Source organism: Trachinotus anak, unplaced genomic scaffold (genome assembly GCF_046630095.1).
Source record: "Trachinotus anak isolate AG129_WGS33_773 ecotype Australia unplaced genomic scaffold, CSIRO_AGI_Tana_v1 ptg000020l, whole genome shotgun sequence".
Taxonomy (NCBI): Eukaryota; Metazoa; Chordata; class Actinopteri; order Carangiformes; family Carangidae; genus Trachinotus; species Trachinotus anak.
This window is the reverse complement of record NW_027273871.1, coordinates 4,612,627-4,635,611: the sequence shown is the minus strand read 5'-3', so window position 1 is coordinate 4,635,611 and position 22,985 is coordinate 4,612,627. Positions and strand designations below refer to the sequence as shown.

The 22,985-nt window shown below is 40.1% G+C and overlaps 1 protein-coding gene across 2 annotated transcripts in view; it reads right to left on the bottom strand.

Annotated features, from left to right (window-relative positions):
• tmem132e (transmembrane protein 132E) overlaps positions 1 to 22,985 on the bottom strand; it is a 359,849-nt gene that overhangs the window by 6,263 nt on the left and 330,601 nt on the right. For both annotated transcript variants that reach the window (XM_071505844.1, XM_071505843.1), the window contains 2 exons: positions 16,167 to 16,446; positions 2,354 to 2,548 (listed from right to left, as the gene is read on the bottom strand). In XM_071505844.1, the coding sequence (XP_071361945.1) occupies positions 2,354 to 2,548; positions 16,167 to 16,446 (475 nt within the window). The remainder of the gene's footprint in view (positions 1 to 2,353; positions 2,549 to 16,166; positions 16,447 to 22,985) is intronic.

Sequence of the window (22,985 nt, the reverse complement as noted above, 5' to 3'; positions counted from 1 at the left end):
ATCATCTCAGCATGACAGAATGAAGACAGCCTTTGATATGGATGCATTTGAATAATACATTGAATATGGCTTATCTGTTTTTATGAGCTGACTCTTCTGCAGAACAGCTGATGTAGAGAAAAATGTGTGGGTGTTTTGACACTGACAAAACAATTGGCACCTGGTTTTCTATGCTGATCCAGTGCAGAAGAGCTCTGCATGTAGGGGTTAGGATGTGTGATTTTGTTTAGTCTTGGGTGAAGTATTGCTAAAAAGAGTAGCTTCTTTTATTGAAAAAGGTGAGAGGGGCATCAAAGACCTGATGAGACCCTGAGGGATTTCCGCACTATGTCGATATTATTTTCTGCATCTAACCTACTATACCTTTGGCACACAATTTCTCCAATTAACGTAGTCTGTGTACTTCCATAAACTAATGTGTATTTAGAAGTTTCCTATCTGTGATTTCCTCACTTTCTCTGATCTGTGTGATGTGGCAACAGGGAATATACTGTATGTGGATGTAAACTGAACGTAAACAACTTGGATTATAAAATATGCAAATGCAGGAAAACACTCCCCTGGAAAATTTGTTCTGAGACATCTGCATCAACATGAAAAGAAATAGTACTATTCAGTTTCATAAATACCTTATTAAGTTGCTGATCTAAACATTAACAGTGAGTGAGTCATGGCAACAAAAATGGTTTATGATGAGCCTTCAAACAGTGAAGCTCTTAGTTCTGAAAAGGGCGAGCTTAGTCAAGTAGAAAAGAGAGTAATGTAAAGAGACCTTGATTTTTCCAACTCCCCCCATCCATAGTTTATGTGTTTCATTCATTTCTAGAGTAATAGAGGACATTTAGAAAGTTTTCCAGTCAAACAGGATCAAATGGCTTGAAATAGCTCCAGTAGTCCTCTGAGAGCTTTGCCGGCAGAGGAATTGGCTGCCTTTTATGGCCCGGCCTTGGAGAGCACTTAGGACAATACATTACAATAATTAAATTTCAAGGTGGCCAAGAAGCGGAAAGCAAGAAAAATTGGAATTTAATGCTCGCTTCTCTCTCACTGATGCTTGATGTGGTTGTCGTTGCATTTTTAGCAACTTGCAGGCCAATGAAAGGGCAAAGCAGGAGAAGAACTCAGACACACACACACACGCACACACACAGACTTCCTCTGTTGAAGCAGGGCTGCCAATTAATTCTTTGCAGAGAATTGCAGAGATCCTTACTCCTGTTTGAAGAGACAGCGGCAAAGAAAAAATCAAAAACAGCTTTCTGATTTTCTGTTTTTCACCCAGGTGTGTTTACAATAAAATCAATTTTGAGAAACGTACTTGGACATATCAATATTGTTCTACCAGACTTAGCTAATATGGAGGTTGTAATAAAACAGCACCAATAATACTTACTAGTTCACTGCAGCTGCAGTTATCTTGTGTCAGAAATAATTTTATTACTGAGAGGTAAGTAGTGCCTACTTGTTGATAGAGCCACTGAGGAGATTTGCAAATAAACTTAGTTTTAGCAGTCTGGAAAGAGAAATAACGAAGGCATAAAGAGTTTTTTTAGCCATGAAATTACAGAACTGCTGCAAATGTAGTAACCAGTGACCCTTCCATCACTTCCATCCCTCTAAGATGATTCAGTACATATCTAAATAATTTGTGATCCGACATAAAAACAATACAGATGAATTTGTAATGATATGATACACTACAGGTCAACACAGAGGTGATTCAGTTGAAATTTAATATTGATCCAGCTAAAATTCAAAAAGATGTTTACTTCATGAATAAAAATGTGTCAGAAAAGGAACTTTTATATTTCCTCAATGTTTATTCCTTGAATTAGAATGTCTGCGGCCAAAACAACAACAGCAAACATGAGCAGTGACACCATAGGTAACTTTTAGCTAGTGCTCCATTAGGATGAATTTTCAGTGAAGTTATACTTTGCTTCTGGTGTCCTCCATCTAAATTAGATATTTTTAACAATGTGTTGATTGGGAGGTAAACATGACACTTGTTATTTACCTCAGCTAGTTACTTTTTGCACACATGCAGCCTTCATAAATATGTAGCAAGGTGTGTGGTGCCACCTGCATATTTTCATGATACTGTTGTTAGTCTTGCAGACTGAAATATTGTAATGTTTCAGGCAGCTTTGCATAGGAAGGGTCTGTTTTTTTCTTTTTTTTTTGTGGTGCGGGAAATGTCTTCAGAAAGCAAATGCCTCAAAGTCAGTATGTGATTGAAAGGTAGTTAGTTATGAGTACACACAAATGCACATTTTTTAAGATTACATTTCCTACAAAACATTTCAATGTAGCTGTATATAAAGTAATTGTTGGTCATTTCTTCAAGCTTTACCTGTTTGGGAGCAGTGAGTGTCTGGAGGCCGGTTGCCTTGGCCACCATGGTGTGGCTGTTGCCGGGGCTGGGCTGCAGTGACAGGGTCAGGCCTGAAATGGCGTGAACCCGCAGCTCTGTGATGGAAACCTTGTCGTCTGTGACTGAGAATGCAGACTCTCCCAGCACTGCATCCACTGCCAGCGGAGACTCCACCTGCAGGGAAAAAAACATGCTCTTTTATTGTTTCTCCACATGACAGAGGGACATCGTTTAAGTCCAGAAAAGACAACAGCTTTATTGTCTTTCTGAAGCTCATAAAGCCCATGACAAGCCAATTTTGGATTAAAGTGCTTTGTGCCATTGTTTGTTCCAGTGTGTCTTGAATCCATGTGTCAATGCTTCTCTGTCTAATATAGTGAAAGACAAACAAACAAAGAAGCCCTACTCAAGATGGAATCCATCAGCAACCAGACAAGGTACAATCCATAGCAGCCACCTCACACTTTCAAAGTGACAGTTAGCAAAAACACCTGTGCCCATCTAAGTGTCACTGCATGAAACCCAAAGCATCTCACCTCCTTGAGTAATCCTAGGGTTTTTTTTTTTGACAGGCCTCTGAACCCAGTACTTGGAGCACTTTTAAAATATCATCATTTTGCTTTGCAATTGCAACCAGAGGTCATGAGGGGCTTGAACAAAGTAAAGAGCCATTCAGCCAAGCAGTGGCCTTGTCCTTAGAGTCAGGCGGGGAAATAATTTCCACCTTCATCCAGAGCATATTTTAACTCTAGCTGCTACAAAGTGTGTAATGCTGGAGCAGTGAGGGCTCTGATGCTCTGAAAAGCTTCCCCAATCATCATTTGAAACCTTGAAACAGCAAGCCAACTACAGCATAAATACTAAAGTTCTGCATCAAGACAACATTGTCTAGAAGCTTTAGATTTGCCTGATTTGTAATATGATGTAAACTGATGTTTGGGCTCAGATCTATGTGCCACATAATTTGGTGAAATGTAATCTGTCATGCTTGAGCCAAATCATCTGCAGAAACAGATGGAACTGCAGCTGTCGGTTTTTATTAATTTGGTCTCAACACATTATTTTTTTTGTGTTGGGTCCAAAATCATAAACCTCCCCTTATAAACACACAGACATCTCTTTTTCTCACAGCCCCTGTAGCTTGTACTCTGCTTAGTAAATGTCCATGACAGACAATTTTATAGTTCATTCTTCCTGACCACCAGATGCAGCACTTCAGACTGGATGTTATCCGTTTCTCAATGCGTAGGTGAAGTATTTAATATCAACAAAGTGATAAGTGACCTGGGATGATGTAGGACATAGTGTATATAAGCCATCATGAAAGACATCCCTTGTATCTTCTTGCAGGTAATCCATGAATGTTCAATTGAAGAAAGAAAAAAGCCAACTTCTTTTTCGAAAGAAGCCCTGCAACTGTACGACTGGAGCTATGGTTTCATCCTCCACTGAGATTAAAGGTTTGCTCCTTAACGTTCAACCAGGCAAATGTCAAGGGGGCACTAGATCGACCGTTTCACCCTGGGTCACAGAGCAATTCCTCCTTTGGGCTTTTCCTCATTTTCCCAGCCTCAGGGACAGGCACAGCCGAAGCAGACCTGTCCTCAACCTACTGCCCCCTTTGGTTTTCCCTTATGGTGAGAACTGTCCGATGGGACAGGACACCCTGGTGCCTCTTCTATGCCTTCACACAATTTCCAGTGATAGAAGAAACATGACACGATGTGCAGCAAGGCAATCACAGACTCCTGCTGGTTGCCCCAAACTGGCCTGGTTCCCAGAGATGTACAGGCTTCTGGATGGAGTTCCATAGTGGGACCTGCCCTCTAAGCTGGGGGGCCACATGTGCCTGCTGTTATGGGTATAGCCAGCAAAAGGTTGCTTTTCTTCTGGCAATAGTATTAGTTAAGTTTGTGAGTAAGCTTCAAGCCTTGTCAATAAGTGAACTGGGATGATGCAGGGATTCGCTCAAGCCCACTTTAATCAGGTCACTGAGCATCCAGCTTATGACCCCTCATACCTGCAGGCCAAGGAAGCTAATTCAGAACTCCTCTGGCCAGTGAGGATCTTGAAGCACTATATACAGGCGACTGCAGGCTTTTGCCTCTCCGATAGCCATAGGAAAGCGCATGCTTTGTCTACACAAAGTTCTTCCCGGTGGATTGTTGAGGTAATTGATAGGGTACACAGGTCAAGATGACTGCCTTTGCCTCTTAATATCAGGGACCACTTCACCAGGAGTGTCTCCACTTCCTGGGCAGCGCCACTGGGGGTTTCCTCTGAGTGAGATTTGCTCTGCAGCCACCTGGGCTACACCATGAACCTTTGTCCATATTTACAAGGTCAATGTTGCTGTTCCCCTTGCAGCAGCAACAGCTGCCTTTCAGGAACCTTTCAGGAACCTTTCCTCATGACTATGTTGGTAATCGTCATCCAGTGCTGAGCACTGGCTCTGGCAGTCAAGAGGAAGCAGAAAGGGAGTTACGAATGTAACTGCGGTTCTATGAATTCTGGATGATCACCAGAGTTCTCTGTCATTTGGAATGTTGGCAAGAAAATTCTGTGGGGACGTCTCCCATGACGACGTGGGTTGATATCGATATACACCATTTCATCTTAGGTCACATGTAACTTTTTTTCATATTCAATGCATGAACGAGATGAATAACATCCAGTGTTACACGCTACCTCTAGCGGTCATCCAGAATTGATGGTACTGCAGTAATTCTCATTTTACTATTATTTCCTTTATGTAATAGTCTTCGTGGATGGCTGGGGATAAACATAACATATCAGATAGTTGCATAACAATGGTAACAGAGGAAATTTAATACTGGCCTACAACTACTACAATTAACTGGCCTAGAACTCCATCATTTGTGACACACATAATGTTGTACGCCGGGGATTTTTATACAACTATGGTAACTTTTAAGGTTCAAATATTTGGCTAAATTTGACCAAATAATTTTAACTCAAGGTCCACTAAAAATATTTTTTTGGAGCTTTCGACAGCCCCTCAAGGTCCTTATCAGCAATACAGTATGTCAAATCAAGAACAACCTCCCACACTTTCCTCACTTGCTCCTCTTCCCTGCCTGCATACATTTGATATGTTTGGCAAAAAAAAAAGATTACCTTTTAAAATTTTTCGAGACATAATTTGTCAGCGCTGGCCTCCTTGTTACCTCAGTAAGGTGCCTTATGTTGCCTTGATTTATTATTTCCTAGAAAACCACATTAGGTAACTGATCAATCAAATTTCTAATGTTTTTGAAATTATGATGACTCATGCCAATCACAGGCAAACAAAATACATAAAAACTGAAGGATGTGCTGTGAGGAGTTTATCTATATTTTAAGGAATTTTAAATCCTGATCATTGCATATTTATTTATTTTCAATAGTGTGGTCATGGCAGGTGATTTCAATTGTATCTGTGACAGAATATTTTAAACTTAACTTTTGCTTTCAGCTTTTTTCCAGAGCTTTACTGAACCTGTTCATTAGCAGGTGTTATCAATGTGTTTTGGGCATTGTCTTGGAAACATTTCTACCTGTGTTTCTACATTTTTAGCCGCACCAGAATGTCATTGAGACACATACCCACAGGAATAGCTTCCTTCTGGTGGAGCTTTTTATAATGTAATGGTAAAACTCTTATCTTTGTTTTCCACTTCAGAATTAGATCCTCACCTTTAGTTACACTTTCTGTTTTTATTTTCAATGTCATGGCATTTGCTGCAACATTAGATTAATTAGGTGGCTTGATGACTGTTTTATGTTGCACAAAAAAGAAAGAAAGAAATGTTGTGTTGCACAGCCATTGGAGCACTCCTGTCTAATGTCCTCTTAGCCTAGAGAGGTTAATGGTTGGCAATTCAGTGCAGCCATCAGCTGTGTGACAGCCTTTCTGTAGTTGTGTGAGAATGTGTCTTGCTTGCAGCACCTTGACTCCTCTGCCCTTGATATTTTACTTGTGTGTACTGTGTGGCTGTCTGTATACTTTATTCATCACAGTAATATTCTAAAGTAAAAAAGAAATTCTGTTGAAATGTTTAACGAAATAATACAAAAACATTCTCTATACTGGTTAATGCTTAACAGCTAAAAAAAAAGGAAAGAAAAATTATACAGCTTCAAAATTCTTCCACTTCAATTTGCATTGTTTGGATGAGATGAATTAATATGCCAGGAAGGAGAGTTACGGTTCACTGGGCAACACAGAGACATGTGCACATGCACCACAAACAAACACAAACACAAACACAAACACAAACACAAACACAAACACAAACACAAACACATTAGTCTTTCTACTGTTGAGAGGACACTCATTGATGTCATGCATTTCCTAACTCCTTAGCCTAACCTCCACCACCACAACTAAATACCTCACCCCAATCCTCACACTAACCCTAACTTAAACCTAATTCTAACCACAACCCTAAAACAGAGTCTTAACCCCTCATTAGCCTTTTAAAGTTTTAAGGCCAAAGTGTCCTCACAACAATGGTTTCAAACTAGAATTTGTCCACACAACCATAGAAAGACATGTACACACACATGCATACACACACACAGTGTGCAAGCAAAGCCTTGGGCATGATAGTAAATTAATGCATAAATAAACTAAAAGTTTGCATGAGGACAACTCAGTTGCATTATAAATCACTCTCACTACAGGAGCTTTTTCTGCTACAATTAAAATCTCAGCATTAAGCTTGATTGTGGACATTTTTATTTCAAGACTAGTTTAACAGGGGTGTTAATAGAGGTCACGATCACAAGTCATTTTATGGATAGTGAGAGGGGGGTGAAGGATGTTTCCTGAGAGAAGTCGTTTTCTGTGTAAAAACACGTTTACACATAAATCCTACTGAGGTCAGACTGGGTACACCTCCACCAGTGAAAACTGTTTGCTTACAATTGATTTTCTTCTATTTCACGTTGCATTCGGCGCTGGCTGATATTTTTACAGGCCAATTAAAGTGACTAAAAAGAAAATCTCACACAATTGAAATCAATATTGGCGACTTCGTACAAATGTCAAAACACGATTCACTGATTGTATACGCTAAAAATGTAATCACAGAAACTAATCTTGTGCGGGGTTATGATCCATGCTGGTAACATATATTGTGTAGGCATTTATTCCTCAGCTGTCATGTATCCAATTTCAGGGATATTTAAGAGAAATCACTTTGTCACTACAGATCAGGTGCTGCAGTGCAAGTTTGGTATCAATGCTGGAACCTCCCCCAGCCTCTGCTATTTTTGTTGCTTGAGTTGGCACACACAGCCCTTCAAAAATCACATAAACCTGTTTTATGCATGTTATACTTACTCCAAATCTACCCAAACCGAACCTTTTTAATTTTTCAAATAAAACAGGCTCAATTATAGACACATAATAGAAACATGAAATAATTCAAAAAACCCCAAAAAACATATTTTAGATCAATAAGAAGCAAAGCACACATTTATGTGATATTTATAGACAGCTCCGAGCAGTTCCCACCCACAGTTGCCAAAATATAAAAAGAGGCTTGAATGTGGAGGAACGAGACTTTGAAAGCAAATATTAGAAGTGCACACAGAATGAGTCATGATTCATTCCTGCATATCACGTGCAAGTTCAAAGGGTGCATATTTCCTTATGACGCTAGATTGCTAATCTGATGCACCAGATGGTTTGTTAGACAGATCCATCTGGGAAGGCTTTGTTGAAAACTGTTTGGAGAGGGGCAGGCGTGTTCAAAAAATCCTTGGCAGGTGATTGGATGAACCATCTGTCTATCGTATGACGTAGTAGGAGAGTGCCCTTGAGGAAACACAACTCTGAGGAGCTTTGAAAGCTATTAGCATGTCGGTAGATGCTTCTCGTGCATCAAAGTGAATATCAAAAACAGTTGTTTCTCTGTAGCTGACAGTAGTTCCTTCCTATAGGAGACTGATTGGTCTGAACCACTGTGAGTCACCACGAGTTAATAGCTTGTAGCCTGGTAAGATGGATTCCAGCTCTCGAGAAATCCATCTGCTTTGCAAGGTTACTAGACTGCTGTAAGTTTTCCTTACACTTAACTGCTGAAGCCATGGGGCTGTTACCAGAAATAAAACACAGTGATGATAAAAAGAAACGTCACCTGCTCCACTCTGGACTCTTGATTACATTATCAAACAGTGACTTAAAAGTGGCTGAGGGTTTCATTTTTTTCTGACCTCCATTGGTTGAAGTTGTCATTGTGCTGCAATGATAAAGAATTAGGTAGAGTAGATAAACAGTAAGGTTAAGGTTATAAAACGGTCGCACTTTATTTAAGTCTGTGAATTCTGTCAGTCCCCACATCCAAAAGCCTTCTTTGTGGCTCAGTTCTTCAGATCTGAAAAGAAGCCTTTTTAGATGAGAGGCAAAAACCTCCTCAAGAATCTCAAGCAAATCCAGTTGCCCTTGACTTCGCACAAGATATTCCTTATTTAAGCCATTTTAATATGAGCTGCACTACTACCTGTGATTACAAAATTCTAATGTCTTTTGGGTATTCACCTTGTATTTAAGTTACAGAGGATGGAAGGAGGACTTTGGTGATGGCGGTCACGAGAAGATCTAAGAGTCTGTATTTAGTTACAAATGAATTTCTATTGTTTAAAGCTGAAAATCGTTGTGGGATGTGACTGATGATAGCTTTGGTATCCAAGTTAGTTGAAACATTGAGCTTTAAAGCTGTTATTAATCGGCATAAATATAAGTTGTAGATGCTTCAGTCGAGATCACAGAATCATTAGTCAGTCTATAAAACTTTGGATGAGCAGAACCCTGACAGAGACAAACAATGGTCAGAGCTTATTATTTATTCTACTGGCACAGTCATCTGTTTTCAAAATGATATTAGGGGAAGAGAAGTGCTGGCACTTGCAGAGGGAAATTAAGCTTCAAACATGATTTGTCACATAAAAAATGAAAACCCGGGAGAAAGATTTTCTCCCCAACCACTATCAATTTGTGATGTTTGTGAAGTATTCCAGGGTGTATTGCTGATGAAGTGCAGAAATTTGGTTTTTAGTTTTCCTCAAATTGCCTCATTTACTTTTACCACTGTCACTGATTTACCAGGTTCCCCACAATGACTGTGGAAAAACCCTCACAGAACCTTCTGGGACGTGGTGGATCCAGTATGTTTGGGTGGGTTTAAAGATTGTTATGATATCAGCGTAGTAATTAGACAAAAAGCATACAGAACACTGTGGTTGGATTCTGGTCTGTTAGTGGAGAAAGGACCCAGTCATTTGATTTGGCACCAAATACATTACTAGAGGTATTTAGTCATAATGCAAGGTAGTGCACAAATACAGCATTTACCTAATGGGGTTGCTAGATGAAAAAAATAAAGGATCACCAAATCATCCTGAGGGAAACGTTAATGTCTGAAATCATTAGGCTTCATCCTCTTGGGACCATGAATGTCTGTATGAAATGTCAAGGCAATCCTTCCAAAAGTTGGTGAAATATTTCAGTCTGGACCACAGTATTGGGCCAACAGACTGACACTGTCACCCCTACAGCTGCCCTGCTAAACATATGTCAGAACTTACAGTGATTTGTCAGGACAAACTTAAGCAGGTTTTATGGCAACAGATGTTATATTGTATTGTTATATACTGCCTGCTTTATTCAATTTGTTTTATGTATCTACGTGATTGGCAATATTTAAACTTTATTGAAATTCCAGCTTGTAGTTCTCAGTTTGTTGTATAATTGTATTTCATTTCATTCACTGTGTTTCTTATTTATTTTTGGTTGGTTATTTTCTCTGCACACAGCAGCTTGTGACTGCTCTCTCTGTTGTTGGTAATGAGCTTCACTGAGAGGGCAAACACACAGGAGTTTAACACCTTCCTCATTACTACCCCCTACCATGCAGACACTATGGCCCTGTCCATACCTGGTATTTACATGTGTCTGATTGATCACAAGTGGACAGTTCTGAGAGATCCCACCACATTCAGAGGTGGTCTGGGCCACATGTGGTTACATTCTTTTAGCAGTGTGAACGTAAATGTGTCCTGGGCCATGCTGAAGGACCACCTACTCAACCGACGTCCTCTGCCACAGTCTAATTAGTCTGCCACTGTTTTATAATGAATTGAAAATGTTTTTACACAGTGCTCAGAAAAGCTATTTCATGTTATACTCAGCAGACCAACGTTGTTAACAATCTGAATCTTGTGGCAGGCTTTATTTAATGTCCTGTTTGGGCAGGGGCAACGCCGATGAAAGAAAAAAAACAACAACAACAAAATAATCAAATCTTTAAGTGGGTGTTTCTTTTTCTTCCGGACTTTTTCTCCACTCCTGCTGATGGGTGATAATTAACACGTGAAAAGCCAGCACCTCTAGGAAGTAAACAGAGCTGTTTTGACCAACAGAATATTGATTCACTACTCTAAGTAATGAATGATGAATGTCTGTCATCTGCATTTGTCTCTGCCAGCAAGGAGAGGTCAGCTGGAGTTGTGTAGCTACTTCGAGCCCAGCTCCAAGTTGAATTTGTCATCGGTGCTGCAGGCAGGGGAAGTGAAGTGAAGCACGAAAGTAGTTACACTTTACATGTTCTTCAGCTGGGAGCTGCTCTGTCTGTCACTGCTGAGCATATGGGCTGTGTACAGCCGTGCGTGCCATCGTGTTGGTGGCCTTCACAGGAAGCAGAGGATCAATGATGAGTCCAAGCAGCACATTGACACTAACTGTGGTTGAGTGCTCACTCATGCCAGTGCATATTACTTGCATCACACTACATTATTTCCTCCCTACTACACTCTACGCTTCTCTTCTCAAACCTTGTGTTCAATAAATCAAACTTTTGCATGGTGCAACAGGATATCAGTGGAAGATTTATTCATGCAAGCTGTAGATTTCATTGGCATCTCACATGACCAAACCAAGGCACCTTGCAGGCGATGAAGCATCCTCACACCCCTCCACAAAATCACACATAACATTTTGGACTGAGACCTTGAGAAGAGATCATTCATATCTTTCTGCACTGAACAGTCTTTGCATTGCACTATTTCAACACAGCTGATAATGCAGGAGGATCTGCAGTAGGCAATTTAAACTTTCTGTTAAACTTCCATTATGGTTTATCACATTTAAAGAAGCTCTCGCTTTTTCAAATTAAAGTTGCACTAATTCAAAAAGAAGAGCAGCAATAAAAGCATGTTGTTCCTACTAATTCAGACACTGCAGATTTATACTGTATGCCCAAAATAACGTCTGTGTCTGATTGGGAGACTGCTGGGAAATCTCACCAAACAGAATGTGACATTATATGAACCCGGCACAATGAAAGTACTTCTTCTTTTCTTGAATTCCAACTTTTTTTTTTTCAGCCCCTTGGGACTACCAAAGTGAGAACACACATAGTGTAGTTTTATCTTTGTTTTTAAGAAATGTACAAACAGTTTCATCTGGCCGGAAACTCCCTTGGTGCATGTATATATATATGTATATATGTATATATATATATATATATATATATATATATATATATAAATAAATACCTAGAAATACCTAGAAATAAAAAATAGAAAAGTTAAATGAGTTCTTTTTTCTACATTTTTGAAGTACAAATTAAGGCATAGAGTACATTTAGAGCAGTGAATAATACAAAATTTATTTTTTATACTATAAAATATATAATAGAATAAACTTCATTCACAGGTTAAAAATATAAAATATCACAAACAAAGCTTTGTCCCTGGTTGTTGTATAGCTTTTTGTTGTTTGCTAAAAATGGATTAAGTAGCACACACAGTTAACAAGGTCAGACGATACTTGTGTACGACATCAATAAAGAAAACTCCTGTTTAGAAGAGGAGTATTAGCAAATTAAACCTTGATCCATTTTTGTGAAATTAAATGACAGATCAATTTTGTCTGGTTACACTTTCAGTTCTTTAAACTCTAGCCTTGGTTTTGTAGAAATGATGGGCATTTTTCATTATGGTTTCCATCAGTGTAATTAACATTGACGAGCCCTGAGATGTATTGTGCCTCTTTATGCTTGTTTGCACAAAAGACAAAGTGCTTCTCTTCCAAGAGGATTAACTGATGAAATACAAATGTAATACCTCTTGAAACACAGTGAAAAATGAAAACATGACCCTCACTTTCAACTTTTACCGTACTGTAAACTTTCAGGCAATTACACAGCTTCCCAAGTTGCTCAAGTAAAGTGGGTGCAGCTGCTGCAGAATAAACCTCTGCACCCCCTGTGAGGCAAAGGGATCCCTCGACAGCTACAGAGACTTGCAGCAGAGCAGTCGGCCGAGCGCTCCTCATAGTCACTCCAATAAAATTACATTCTTGGGGGACATTGTTAACTTAATTGGACAGATCAAAGCAGAGGGAGAGAGAAGAGGAATGAAATGTGACAAATGTCCTCGGCCATATGACACCGCTCTCGTGCTTTTGACATCTTGGGATAGAGGTTGTGATGTTCACAGATGCATGACATGATGTGTTCATGTGTGTGTTTTCAGCAACATGTTTGTAAGAGTGTGTTCACAGAAAGAGAGGCACGCTTTTGATGTTGCATCTGTACAAATGTAATATGAGAGCAGTACCTACATACCTGAATATTTCAATATGTGGAAGATTTGGAAGTTGAATTCATCATTTGGTGAGGCTGTGAGGAGTGCAAATGAACCTGAACATTTCAATGCATTTATTATCTCCTCACCTATAGAGTTTCATAGATTATGGATGTCTGTTCAAATATAATCTTTATGTATTTTTTAAAATAGTCTGACCATGGTATAGATCACTGAATTATAAAACTGAGATAGGTCAATGTTGTGGGTGAAAATTGCTACAAAAACCTCCAGCTCCTTTTTTTTTCTTTAACTGACACCATTTCTCGATTAAATCCATTTAAATCTCCCAGTAAATTAACATTAAACAAAGGATCACACTGTTGAGATACACACTATAGTGTTTACACAGTAAAGTCTGAACACTACTGCAATTTTCCAATGAGAAGAAAGATTCTATAGATTAGATTTGATTCTTTTCCTATTCTGCTGTATGTCTTTAGAAGATGATTGCATGTTTTGCAGATATTAATTAAATAATCTCTGATCCAAGAACTAACAGTGAATTTGGTCCAAGTCTGGCTTTTCACTTTGAGAGGCAGCTATTGTTCATTAATCCTCTGGATTAAACTCCCAACTCCCACCAGGTTTGGCGAATTCTTTGAAAGTCACGATTCTGCCCTGTAATCTCAGCGTACACACATACTTTCTGTCGAATAATTAAGACCTGCCCTTGTTATAATTTAACCTCAAAACCTCAGATATTTCTCCTTTGTGTCTTCACACTACGCAGGCCTGTCTAATTTAACATAGAAATACTTTAATTCACGCAATAATCAGCAACCATCCTTCCAAAAACAAAGAAGTTAAATGTCTGGGATATTGCACTAAGTGGACAAAAGCTGCTCCTTCTCTTTATTCATATTCATGAGCTGGTGGACAATTTGAATCAGTCTCCTAAGACTCAAAGACTAATTCAAATCCTCTAACAGACTGAACATTTCAGTAAGAGGACCGTTGTTGAGATATATACTGTTCATTTCCGGAAAATCAGCATAACAATGTCACTGTTCTTTGTAAAATATGCTCTCAACTGGATCTTTTTCCGTCTTTGTAATTTTAGTTTTGTAAGCCGTCAGTCACTTGTGTGTGAATGAAAAGTGAGTCCTCAGAGATCTCATTTCTGTTTCCTTCATGCTGTTTTAACATGAAATGTTTTTTTTTTTTTTCTCTAAAGTTGCCTCACACTTTCATCATTCAGTCACACCTGTGGGGACTGAGCTGCAGGTGCAGGAGGCAGCTGGAATTTCAATTTCAGCTTCAGTGGCCGCTCATCATCCGACTTAAACATCATGAAGTGAGGTCCTGCTGGGCTGGGAATTTTGACACATGATGGAGTACATAGGGAATGATGTCCACTTGTAAGGACACGTAAATTGTCCTCTAAGCTTACCAGCCATGTTAGGGGCGTGGCTCTGTGGTAGCCATTCCACCACTTTGCGACATCTCAACAACAGTTGGATGGGCTGTTATGTAATTTTGCACAGACACTCTTGGTACACAGAGGGTGAATGATAATAACTTTAATGATCCTCTGACTTTTCATCTCTTAGCAGGTCAAACGTTTTACATATCCAGTGAAATAGCTCAACCTCTGCTAAGATGCAAGGAGTTCTCCAACCTAAACAACTACATAGGTTGTTTGTTCCTTCCCTCTGATACAGATAATGGATAAATGATGTCTGACAAGGTGATTGTCATGTAAAAAGGAGCCTGAAGGCCACCTGACCCTTTTATTTATTTATTTCTACATCACTGCAATCCAAGTACATTAGTTTTGAGTAATCTAACATCTCCAGACGTTGTTCCAGGTCAATCCATCTTTTAAACTTGTTTGAAGGATGAAATCATTTCTATTTATTATTTATTCTTTTATTTATTTATATATCCACAATTGCTATGAGCCAATGTGGCAAGTTACGTCTGGTGGTAAATTGATGTATAATTATTCATACCCTTCAGCAGATTACAGATGATCCATTGCTCATTTAAAATGATGGATTGGTGACTTATATCTTTCCTCCCTATTTCTCCATCATCAGACACATCCATCAGGCGACTATTCTTTCTCCTGACAGGCTGAAACTGTGATCTTTCACGGTGATCAAAACTCTCACCAACCGTTAGTTCCCTCCGTCCCCATAAATGACCAGTGAAGCGTCAGTAAATCACTGCGCAGGAGTCATAACTTTTGCCGTTTCCTTCTGACCCTGTCTCGGCTGATGCATTTCTACACACTTTATGCCAGGGATCTCTATTACTTGAGAGAGGTGGACATCAACAATGGCATACACCTACAGAGAGACAAGGTTTTCGTCTCATAATAGACTCAGATAAAAGAGAAAGAGGACTGTGAAAATACTGTACAAACCCCAAGGATAAACCTTGTTCATTACAACTCCAGTGTAATTTTCATAGATAAAACTGACCAAGTTAATTGCTAAATTAAACAGGGCAAGGAACACAAGCAATCGAACCAGCAGACAGGTGTTAAACAAACCCTCCAGTTGGCTAAATTGATTTGAAAAAGAAAATAGAGATAAATGGTAAAATTACTACCCAAACTGTGTGCTGCAACATCCGTCACAGCTTATCGACTGTCTCCTGAGTAATGAGGGATTATTACAGACATTCCAGGTGTGCTCTCTTTAGATACACTGGATAAACCGTTGGCTTGTTTACAATCTGCCTGATTGCCTCATGCTTCTCATCCAGTCCGACTTTGCTGGAGTGGTTTCACAGTCTTCCTAAATATCAGCATATATGTAATTTAGGGAGCATAATGTTGTCATAATAAATAGAAACGATGACTTAAACTATGGCAATAAAACCCAACTTGTATTCAATGGATATTATCCTTGAAGTAAGGCAGTGACAGTCTTCAAAAGAAGTAGCTTCCTCACCCACTAACAGCTGCCGCAACCTCAGAGAGAGTAATGAGCTCTAAGTTTGAAATCTTACTCCCTCATCTCTTAAACTCAGCCTTCACTCCGTGTGTGGTGGCTGTGGAGTGCACCATGCCTTCTTTCATCCTCCTCACTCAGATGCATCATTTGTCATCTAAGAGACACCTAATTTTTCACTCCTGATTTATGTGGATGTGTCAGCGGTGACACGTAAAAAAAAGTGGTCCATTTACCTTCAGCGTTGTGGATCCCAGCTCCAGGCCCACCAGGACGGTCCTGTCCACCAACTCTGCTATCCTGGGGTCAGTCACCTTCAGGGAGTCTTGGACCAGGTCAGTGACGTCCACCTGCCAGTCGGGTCCCAGCATGGTGATGACTTGATCGGTTCCCTCTGTGGAGGTGGTGTGGAACTGGGTCAGCACCTTGACCAGGGCCCTCTGGTACTGCAGCGTGCAGCCTCGGCTCACCCGGCGCTCGTCGTCTTCATCATCTGCATCGCTGTCTCTGGTGCTCCTTGAGCGGAGACAAGAAGGGGAAATATAATTGAAGTACAGAGAGAAAATGCATTAAACATTCATCTACCCAGTGGCAAGGATAGTTGCTGGAGCAGAGCTATCCTGAAGCACTCATGAACACTGTGGGTACCAATTTTAGGCAGGTGTGACAACTGAGATAAAAAACATGAGAGGCTAAACTCAGTGCCCAGGATTTGGCCGAGTGTGTATGGAACTGGTCATCCACAAGATTGAAAGCCACTGATAAAAGCACTAAGAACCAAAAGCCATCACCAATCATAACTTCTTTAAACTGAGCGCCTGCTGTTCACTTCTGCTCGACACAGTAGCATGAGTCTACATCTGAATTTGTGCCTTCTGTTCTTAAGGGTCCCTACCGTCCTTATAAATTGACATCATAACACTGATGAAAAACCTGGCATCGCTCCACACAAATCCATCACATTATCTGTTCTGATGTAGCGGCGATGAGGAAAATGTCCTCCACGGCAGCAGGGAAGGAGATAAGCACCGAAAAGCAGAGTTTTGGACCGGTGCCCTTCTTATTTCACAGGAGCCCTGGGCAGCGGGGTTAAACATGCCAGGTGCATCCCCCACCGAGTGCAATCTGCTCTACAGCGAGATGTATGAGGTTCCCAACTTCCCTCAGCAGGCTTGACAGTCTGCCAGTTTCTCCTTAAAAAGCTCTCTGCTGCTTAATCTTTGCTTTGACTTAACTGTGTGAACAACTTGAGATTCAGGAAAGGCAGCAGGGCTGTCAGCCACCAACAAAGTATATATCCCACCCATTGATTCAGGGAACAGGTCCGATTATTAGGTTAAGCACTTCTGTCACTGGGGTCTCATGAACGCTTAGAATACACTCTCTCAATGGTGAAATGCATCACTGGGCGTACCTTTCCACCCTCTCCCACCTAATGGGTTTGATTATTAATTCATTTTCACACACTATCTCCCCACACCTCATCATTCTCACCAATACTTCAGCACTCTGCTCTGCCTATGGCTTTGCACTGGCAGGTTATACGATGTTTAGGAATAAAATGGCCTCTCAGAAGGCTTTAACGGGTCATCGGAGGTACCTGCGTGTAGCTGTTATTCGAGCAACTTTAACTTCACCTCATGAACCTCTTTTACTCTGATTAAGCTCGGGTCATGGACTTTTCACTTCTGCATCTATGGTTGGTTGCCTTTGTTACTTGGAAATGAATAAAAAATGTAAAGTACTTTCACAGCCGCTGTGTGCTTTTCAAACAATGTGTTGAAGCCATTATGATTTCAGTGCAATGGAATTTACTGAGTTCTCAGGTAAAACTCACGGAGATGGAGAACAAGAGTCTGATTGCAAAAGTTAGTGCAACAAGAGACAACATAAGTACAAACTGCACGTATTGTATGTTGCCAGGAAAATGATAACAATACAAAGAAGATAGCTTGTAGCTGCAGGTAGCAGCACAACCTGGTTTTACTGTATGAATTTAGCTTTTTGCAGGTTGAGACTTTAAATCTATAACAGAAAGTCTGTACTAGACACTAGCAAGCAAACAAAGGTTATTTATATAGCAAAGTCACCGGGATCAAAGTGTTTCACAGTCAGAGAGCACCAAATCAAATACTAAAACAATTAAAAACAATGATGATACATATCAGGGGAATTAGATAAGGAATGTTGGACTAAAGCATAGGGTACCACATGCTTCCTAAAGGCCCGCCTGAACAAATGGGCTTTTAGCTGCTTTTTAAAATAGTCCACAGACTCCAAAGACCACAGGCTTAATGGGAGAGTACTCCAAAAGAGTTAGGAGCTGCTGATTGGAAGGCACAATCACCCCGAGTCTGAGGAGGAGTCCGAGGTACACTTAGAAAACCCTGGGTTGGAGATAGGTAGATCTAAGAGTTCAGCTTGTGGAGTGGACATGTAGCAGTTCAATAATATAATGTGGAGCCTGGCCATGTAGGGCTTTAAAAGTGAGCACTGAAACTTTAAAATGAATTCTAAAACTAACCAAGAGCCTGGGCACACTAGAGGTGTGGAGGTGGAAAGGTGTGGTTGTTTAGTGCTGAGAAACACTGGCTACAGCGTTTTCGGAGCTTTCTGTGTATTACAGATTTATGATGAGAGATATTAGGGAAAAGTTATGACATGTCGGCCTCTGTTGCACCAAATTTTCATATTTAGTCTCTTGTGAGTCCACCAACTTTATGGAAATTAAGTATCCCTTAAATAACCCTAAAACAGTGAACCTATTCAAAAGCAACTGCCTGTTGTTTTCTATCAGAAATTGGGATGTTAGCAGTGATGCCCTTTTCTTTGAGTTCTCATTGGATCTCCAGCACCGGACGTCATCCGGACTTTTCTCTGTGTGCCGGAGACTGACAGTGCAGCTGCAGGACATGTAGCTGATGCTGTACTTAGAAGGTATAAGCGAGTTAACTCCACATTGCACGCTGAGACTGCACACTCAGTTACTCATTCAGTTAAGGTAAAGAAAAACCCAGTGAGACAGTAAGACTTCCTCTGTCTCTGTCAAGGAGTTTCGCAACTCTCGGCTCAGGTCAGTGAAAGTTTACCTTCCTGAGTCTGTACCTGAAAATAAGGTTGATATATTTTCTCCCCCAGAAGAATATTGTCTGTTCTTATTAGAGTCTCTGATACAACCGGACAAGCTGAAGCTTCAGTGCACACGAGCTGCCCGCCCGATTACACTTTCTTTCCTTTTTTAGAGCATGTTACTGGATAATGCAGCCAGTGAGCAATTCTGTTGCACTGTAGCAAAGGCCCACTGCAGGCCAAGAGACCTTGCTGTGCATGAAGGTTCACAATGTGTCACTTTGCAGAAGGGAAGGAGTGTAGGATGGAAAGACTGCAATAGAAAGGAAAATAAAAGAGTTAAGGAGGTGAAGGAAAGAGTGTGGAAAGTTAGAGGTTGTGTAAAGGAGAGTCAGAGCACTTGTGAGCGGAGGAAAATAAGCAGCAGAGAGCAAGTGATGGGAGGATTGAGGGGAGTTAGAGCAAAGACAATAATTCAGTCTAATAATCACAAAATAAAGCAGCTTTAGCAGATTCTGATGCAGATAATCATCATGATTTGGTGTTGCTGGAGTGTGTTTGAAATGACTAATCACCTGCACTGAGTTCTTATTTTCCACCTTAGTGAGGTGTTATTTACAGTGCTTTGTGAGGCCTTTGAAAATATCATCTAATTCTTTGTCACAGAACTTCATAATGACTGTAAACACACAAGACCAAGGTTGGGACTAATACAACCTGCTATCTCATGTCAGTAATGTTTTGAGATGATTCCTCATAAATCCTGTTGATGTCTGCCTAATCTCTTGCTCCATGTCATCATGGCACAATGGAGTTTGCCACAGTCTTGCAGGCAGCTGTTGGCAATGATCATGTTTTGTTAATGGTCCAGGTTTCTATTTTGCAAGTCACAAATAAGTTTAAATTCCTAAACTTAGGGTTTAAGTCTTAAAGAAGCCAAAATGTCATCAATTCCCAACCCATCTCAAAATGGAAACACCAGCAGACGAATAGTTAAAAGTTAAATGTAACACTGAACTATAGTATTTCACATGATGAATCTCCAAATATCAGTTTTCTAGGGATATCTTAGCCTTTTTTCAGATGCAAATGAAAGCTGACAGGAAGTGAAGAGAGGCAACCTCTAACTTGAGGAGTATGAGATTACATGATCAGCAGCTTAAACCCCGAGGCTACCATCACATGTCAAATGTTTATTCCCGAGAAAAACAAAGAGAAATGTACAAAATATGCCCATATGTGAAATTCCAAGGTCAAGAATAAACTATCAAGCTCAACTTTAAGTCAATGTAGACCAGAGGTCCTGGGGGTGTTCAGGATCATGGAAATTTCTACATTTCTATGGCAACCGTGCAAAGAAGACCTTGAGTTGGGATGGCTTTGTCAGCAAGAGAAGCTCATGTTTTCACCTGTAATATCTGAAAACCACAAGTGCCTCGATGTGAATCTATTACCTGATAAATTGTGATAAACACGGACTGTTGTTGTAAAAGGTTTGTTACTTTTAAAGACTTAACACCATTGTGTTTTACGGAGCCTCAGCAGCAACACTTTGACAACAAATACAATTCCTCCTGAAATGAGCTGTGGGCTACTTAGAAAAACAAACAAACAACCAAATGATACTGAATTAATCAATTAAAAAGTGCATAAATACATGAGTAGGAATGGCTTTTGTCTGCACTTCTTGAATTTTATTCATTTGATTTTTCTGTGAAATTTCCTGTGTATTTTCAAACAAAGGGTAGCAGTGCAAGCTACATGCTACTAATGACTGCAGCCCACACCTTTGAGTTATATGGTAATTAAACTAAGGCCCCAAATCAAAGTGGTAATTACTTTTTGTTGTTAGAAACATTTCATATTTAAATAGTACTAAGTGCTGTTGCAAGTACAGCTGTGATTCAGGCAACAGACAAATATTGCATACATCAAAAGAAGCCTGTGGGAAGCTAATACCTGACAGTATCAGCAGCTTCAACAATCTGCATGTAGCACCGAGAATGATGAGTGCCATGTATATCTGCAGTTTCCCGATTCTACAAAGAACTACAGGGAAAAGTAATGGAAATTACAAACTCTCTGTAAATCTAAATGACTGTATTCAAGACAGGAAGTCTTCACCTGCAGAGAAATTTATTTTGTGGAATATCTGAGGAAATCACAGCAGTCTAAAATGGCCCACAAGAGGTCTTTGATTACTGTTTTCATGAAGGCACAAAGGAGGGTATATGCATAGAAAAAAGGTTGGAAGAATTGGGATACATAGTGTTGAAAAACTACACCAATTTGTTTAAAGCAACTGTTGATATTTGGGGAACAGGGAGCGGCGATAATAACGTTGTTATATGAGAATTATACCTTATGAGACTGCCAGCAAACCCTGGGGCCTGGAAACACTGGACAAACAGCAAACACCATTCAAAATAATGAGGTCTGAAAAGCACATATATGACTCCTCATCTGCAGGGTTGTACTTTGATTGGCTTGGCCTTTTACAAAAAACAAAACAAATGAAAGGCACTAAAGTGGGGATTTAAGACACATTTTGCATGTCAAAATAATATACCATCTACAGCCCATTATAGCACATTGGGGATCTTTGAGAAATGAGGCTGTGCGAGATGTTTTCCAAGCACTCTAGGTCATTTGAAATACCTTCATTCTTCAAACAACTCCTTAAACATGCCATTTGTATTCAGGTTGGGTAGAAATGGATTTGGTCTATGGTGATGTACTCCAGCGGCGACGACAGCAGCCACCCGCGTGAGTGTTAATGCTCCCATTAAACATTTCCTAAATGAAGGGTTGTAGGCCTGTTTGTTACTGCTCCATGCATGACAAGAATGCTGGGGCATTTTAATGAGCCTAGGTCCCTTAACCTAAGACCACATTTTTCATTAGGGTCCTGGCACAAACAACCTTAATCTCCCACTGGTGCCATTTTTCCCACATCTGAGGGTGTTATATATTTAGGGCTTGTAGTGTTTTTCTTAATGTCTACTAGATTCCTTCTGTCGACAAAAGCTTCTACAATATTGACACGATGACAACATGCGTTGATTCCTTATAATGGCATGAGCATAGAGAAGTACAAGAGTAAGAGCAGATAATCTCAATCTCCCACTGATATCAGGGTATAATAGTATTATGGAGACGGTCCATATGGTGATGTATTAGGGTGATGTATCATGGGTAGTATATAGAACGACAAAGTCCACATCAGGAGGAGGTTGTGGTGGATGGATTGGTTTAACAAAACACAGGAGAGCGGTGTTCAATTCCCATGTGAACGCAGCAGTTTATGTTGTTTCTATTATCCATGACCATTAGACAAAATTAAACACTTTGCTATTATTGTAACCACGACAACAAATAACCTCTAATGCTGAGGAAGTGCTTATTTTAACCCAAATCACCATTTCCTAAACAAGAAGTTTTAGTGCCTAAACCTGACTAAGTCATGACTGTTGTTACAGTAACCATGGCAACAAAGGTAGGTTCGCCGCTCTCGGTACGATCCGCATGTTTATTATTGTAACTGTGAAAACCCAGGGTCCAGTACGCCTGCCGCTGAATCAGAGGGTGGAAAACAAACACCTGTATGGTTGCTCAGGTTGGAGGACTGGTTGGTATTGTGGAACACATGGCTGTGCTACAAATAAAGCAAAAACACTGACAGTTACCACTTCCACATCGACAGTTGAGCAGCCTCCTGGAAGTACAGCTACAACAGCTGTTTAACTCTGACCATCAGTTTCAATCCTGAGTAACACCCCATTGTCTGCTTATTAGTCCAAAAACATAATTAACCGTCTGAAAGTACAGCCAATATTCATTCTGAGAAGCTTTCTGTGTATTTACTCACAGTAAATTAAGCCAACGTCCAGAACTTGTGGTAAAAAATGGGTTCAGATGAGTACGACACATACATGACAACCTCGTAGATCAATTTGCGCTTGAGAGCCTCAAGTAGCCTCAGAGGT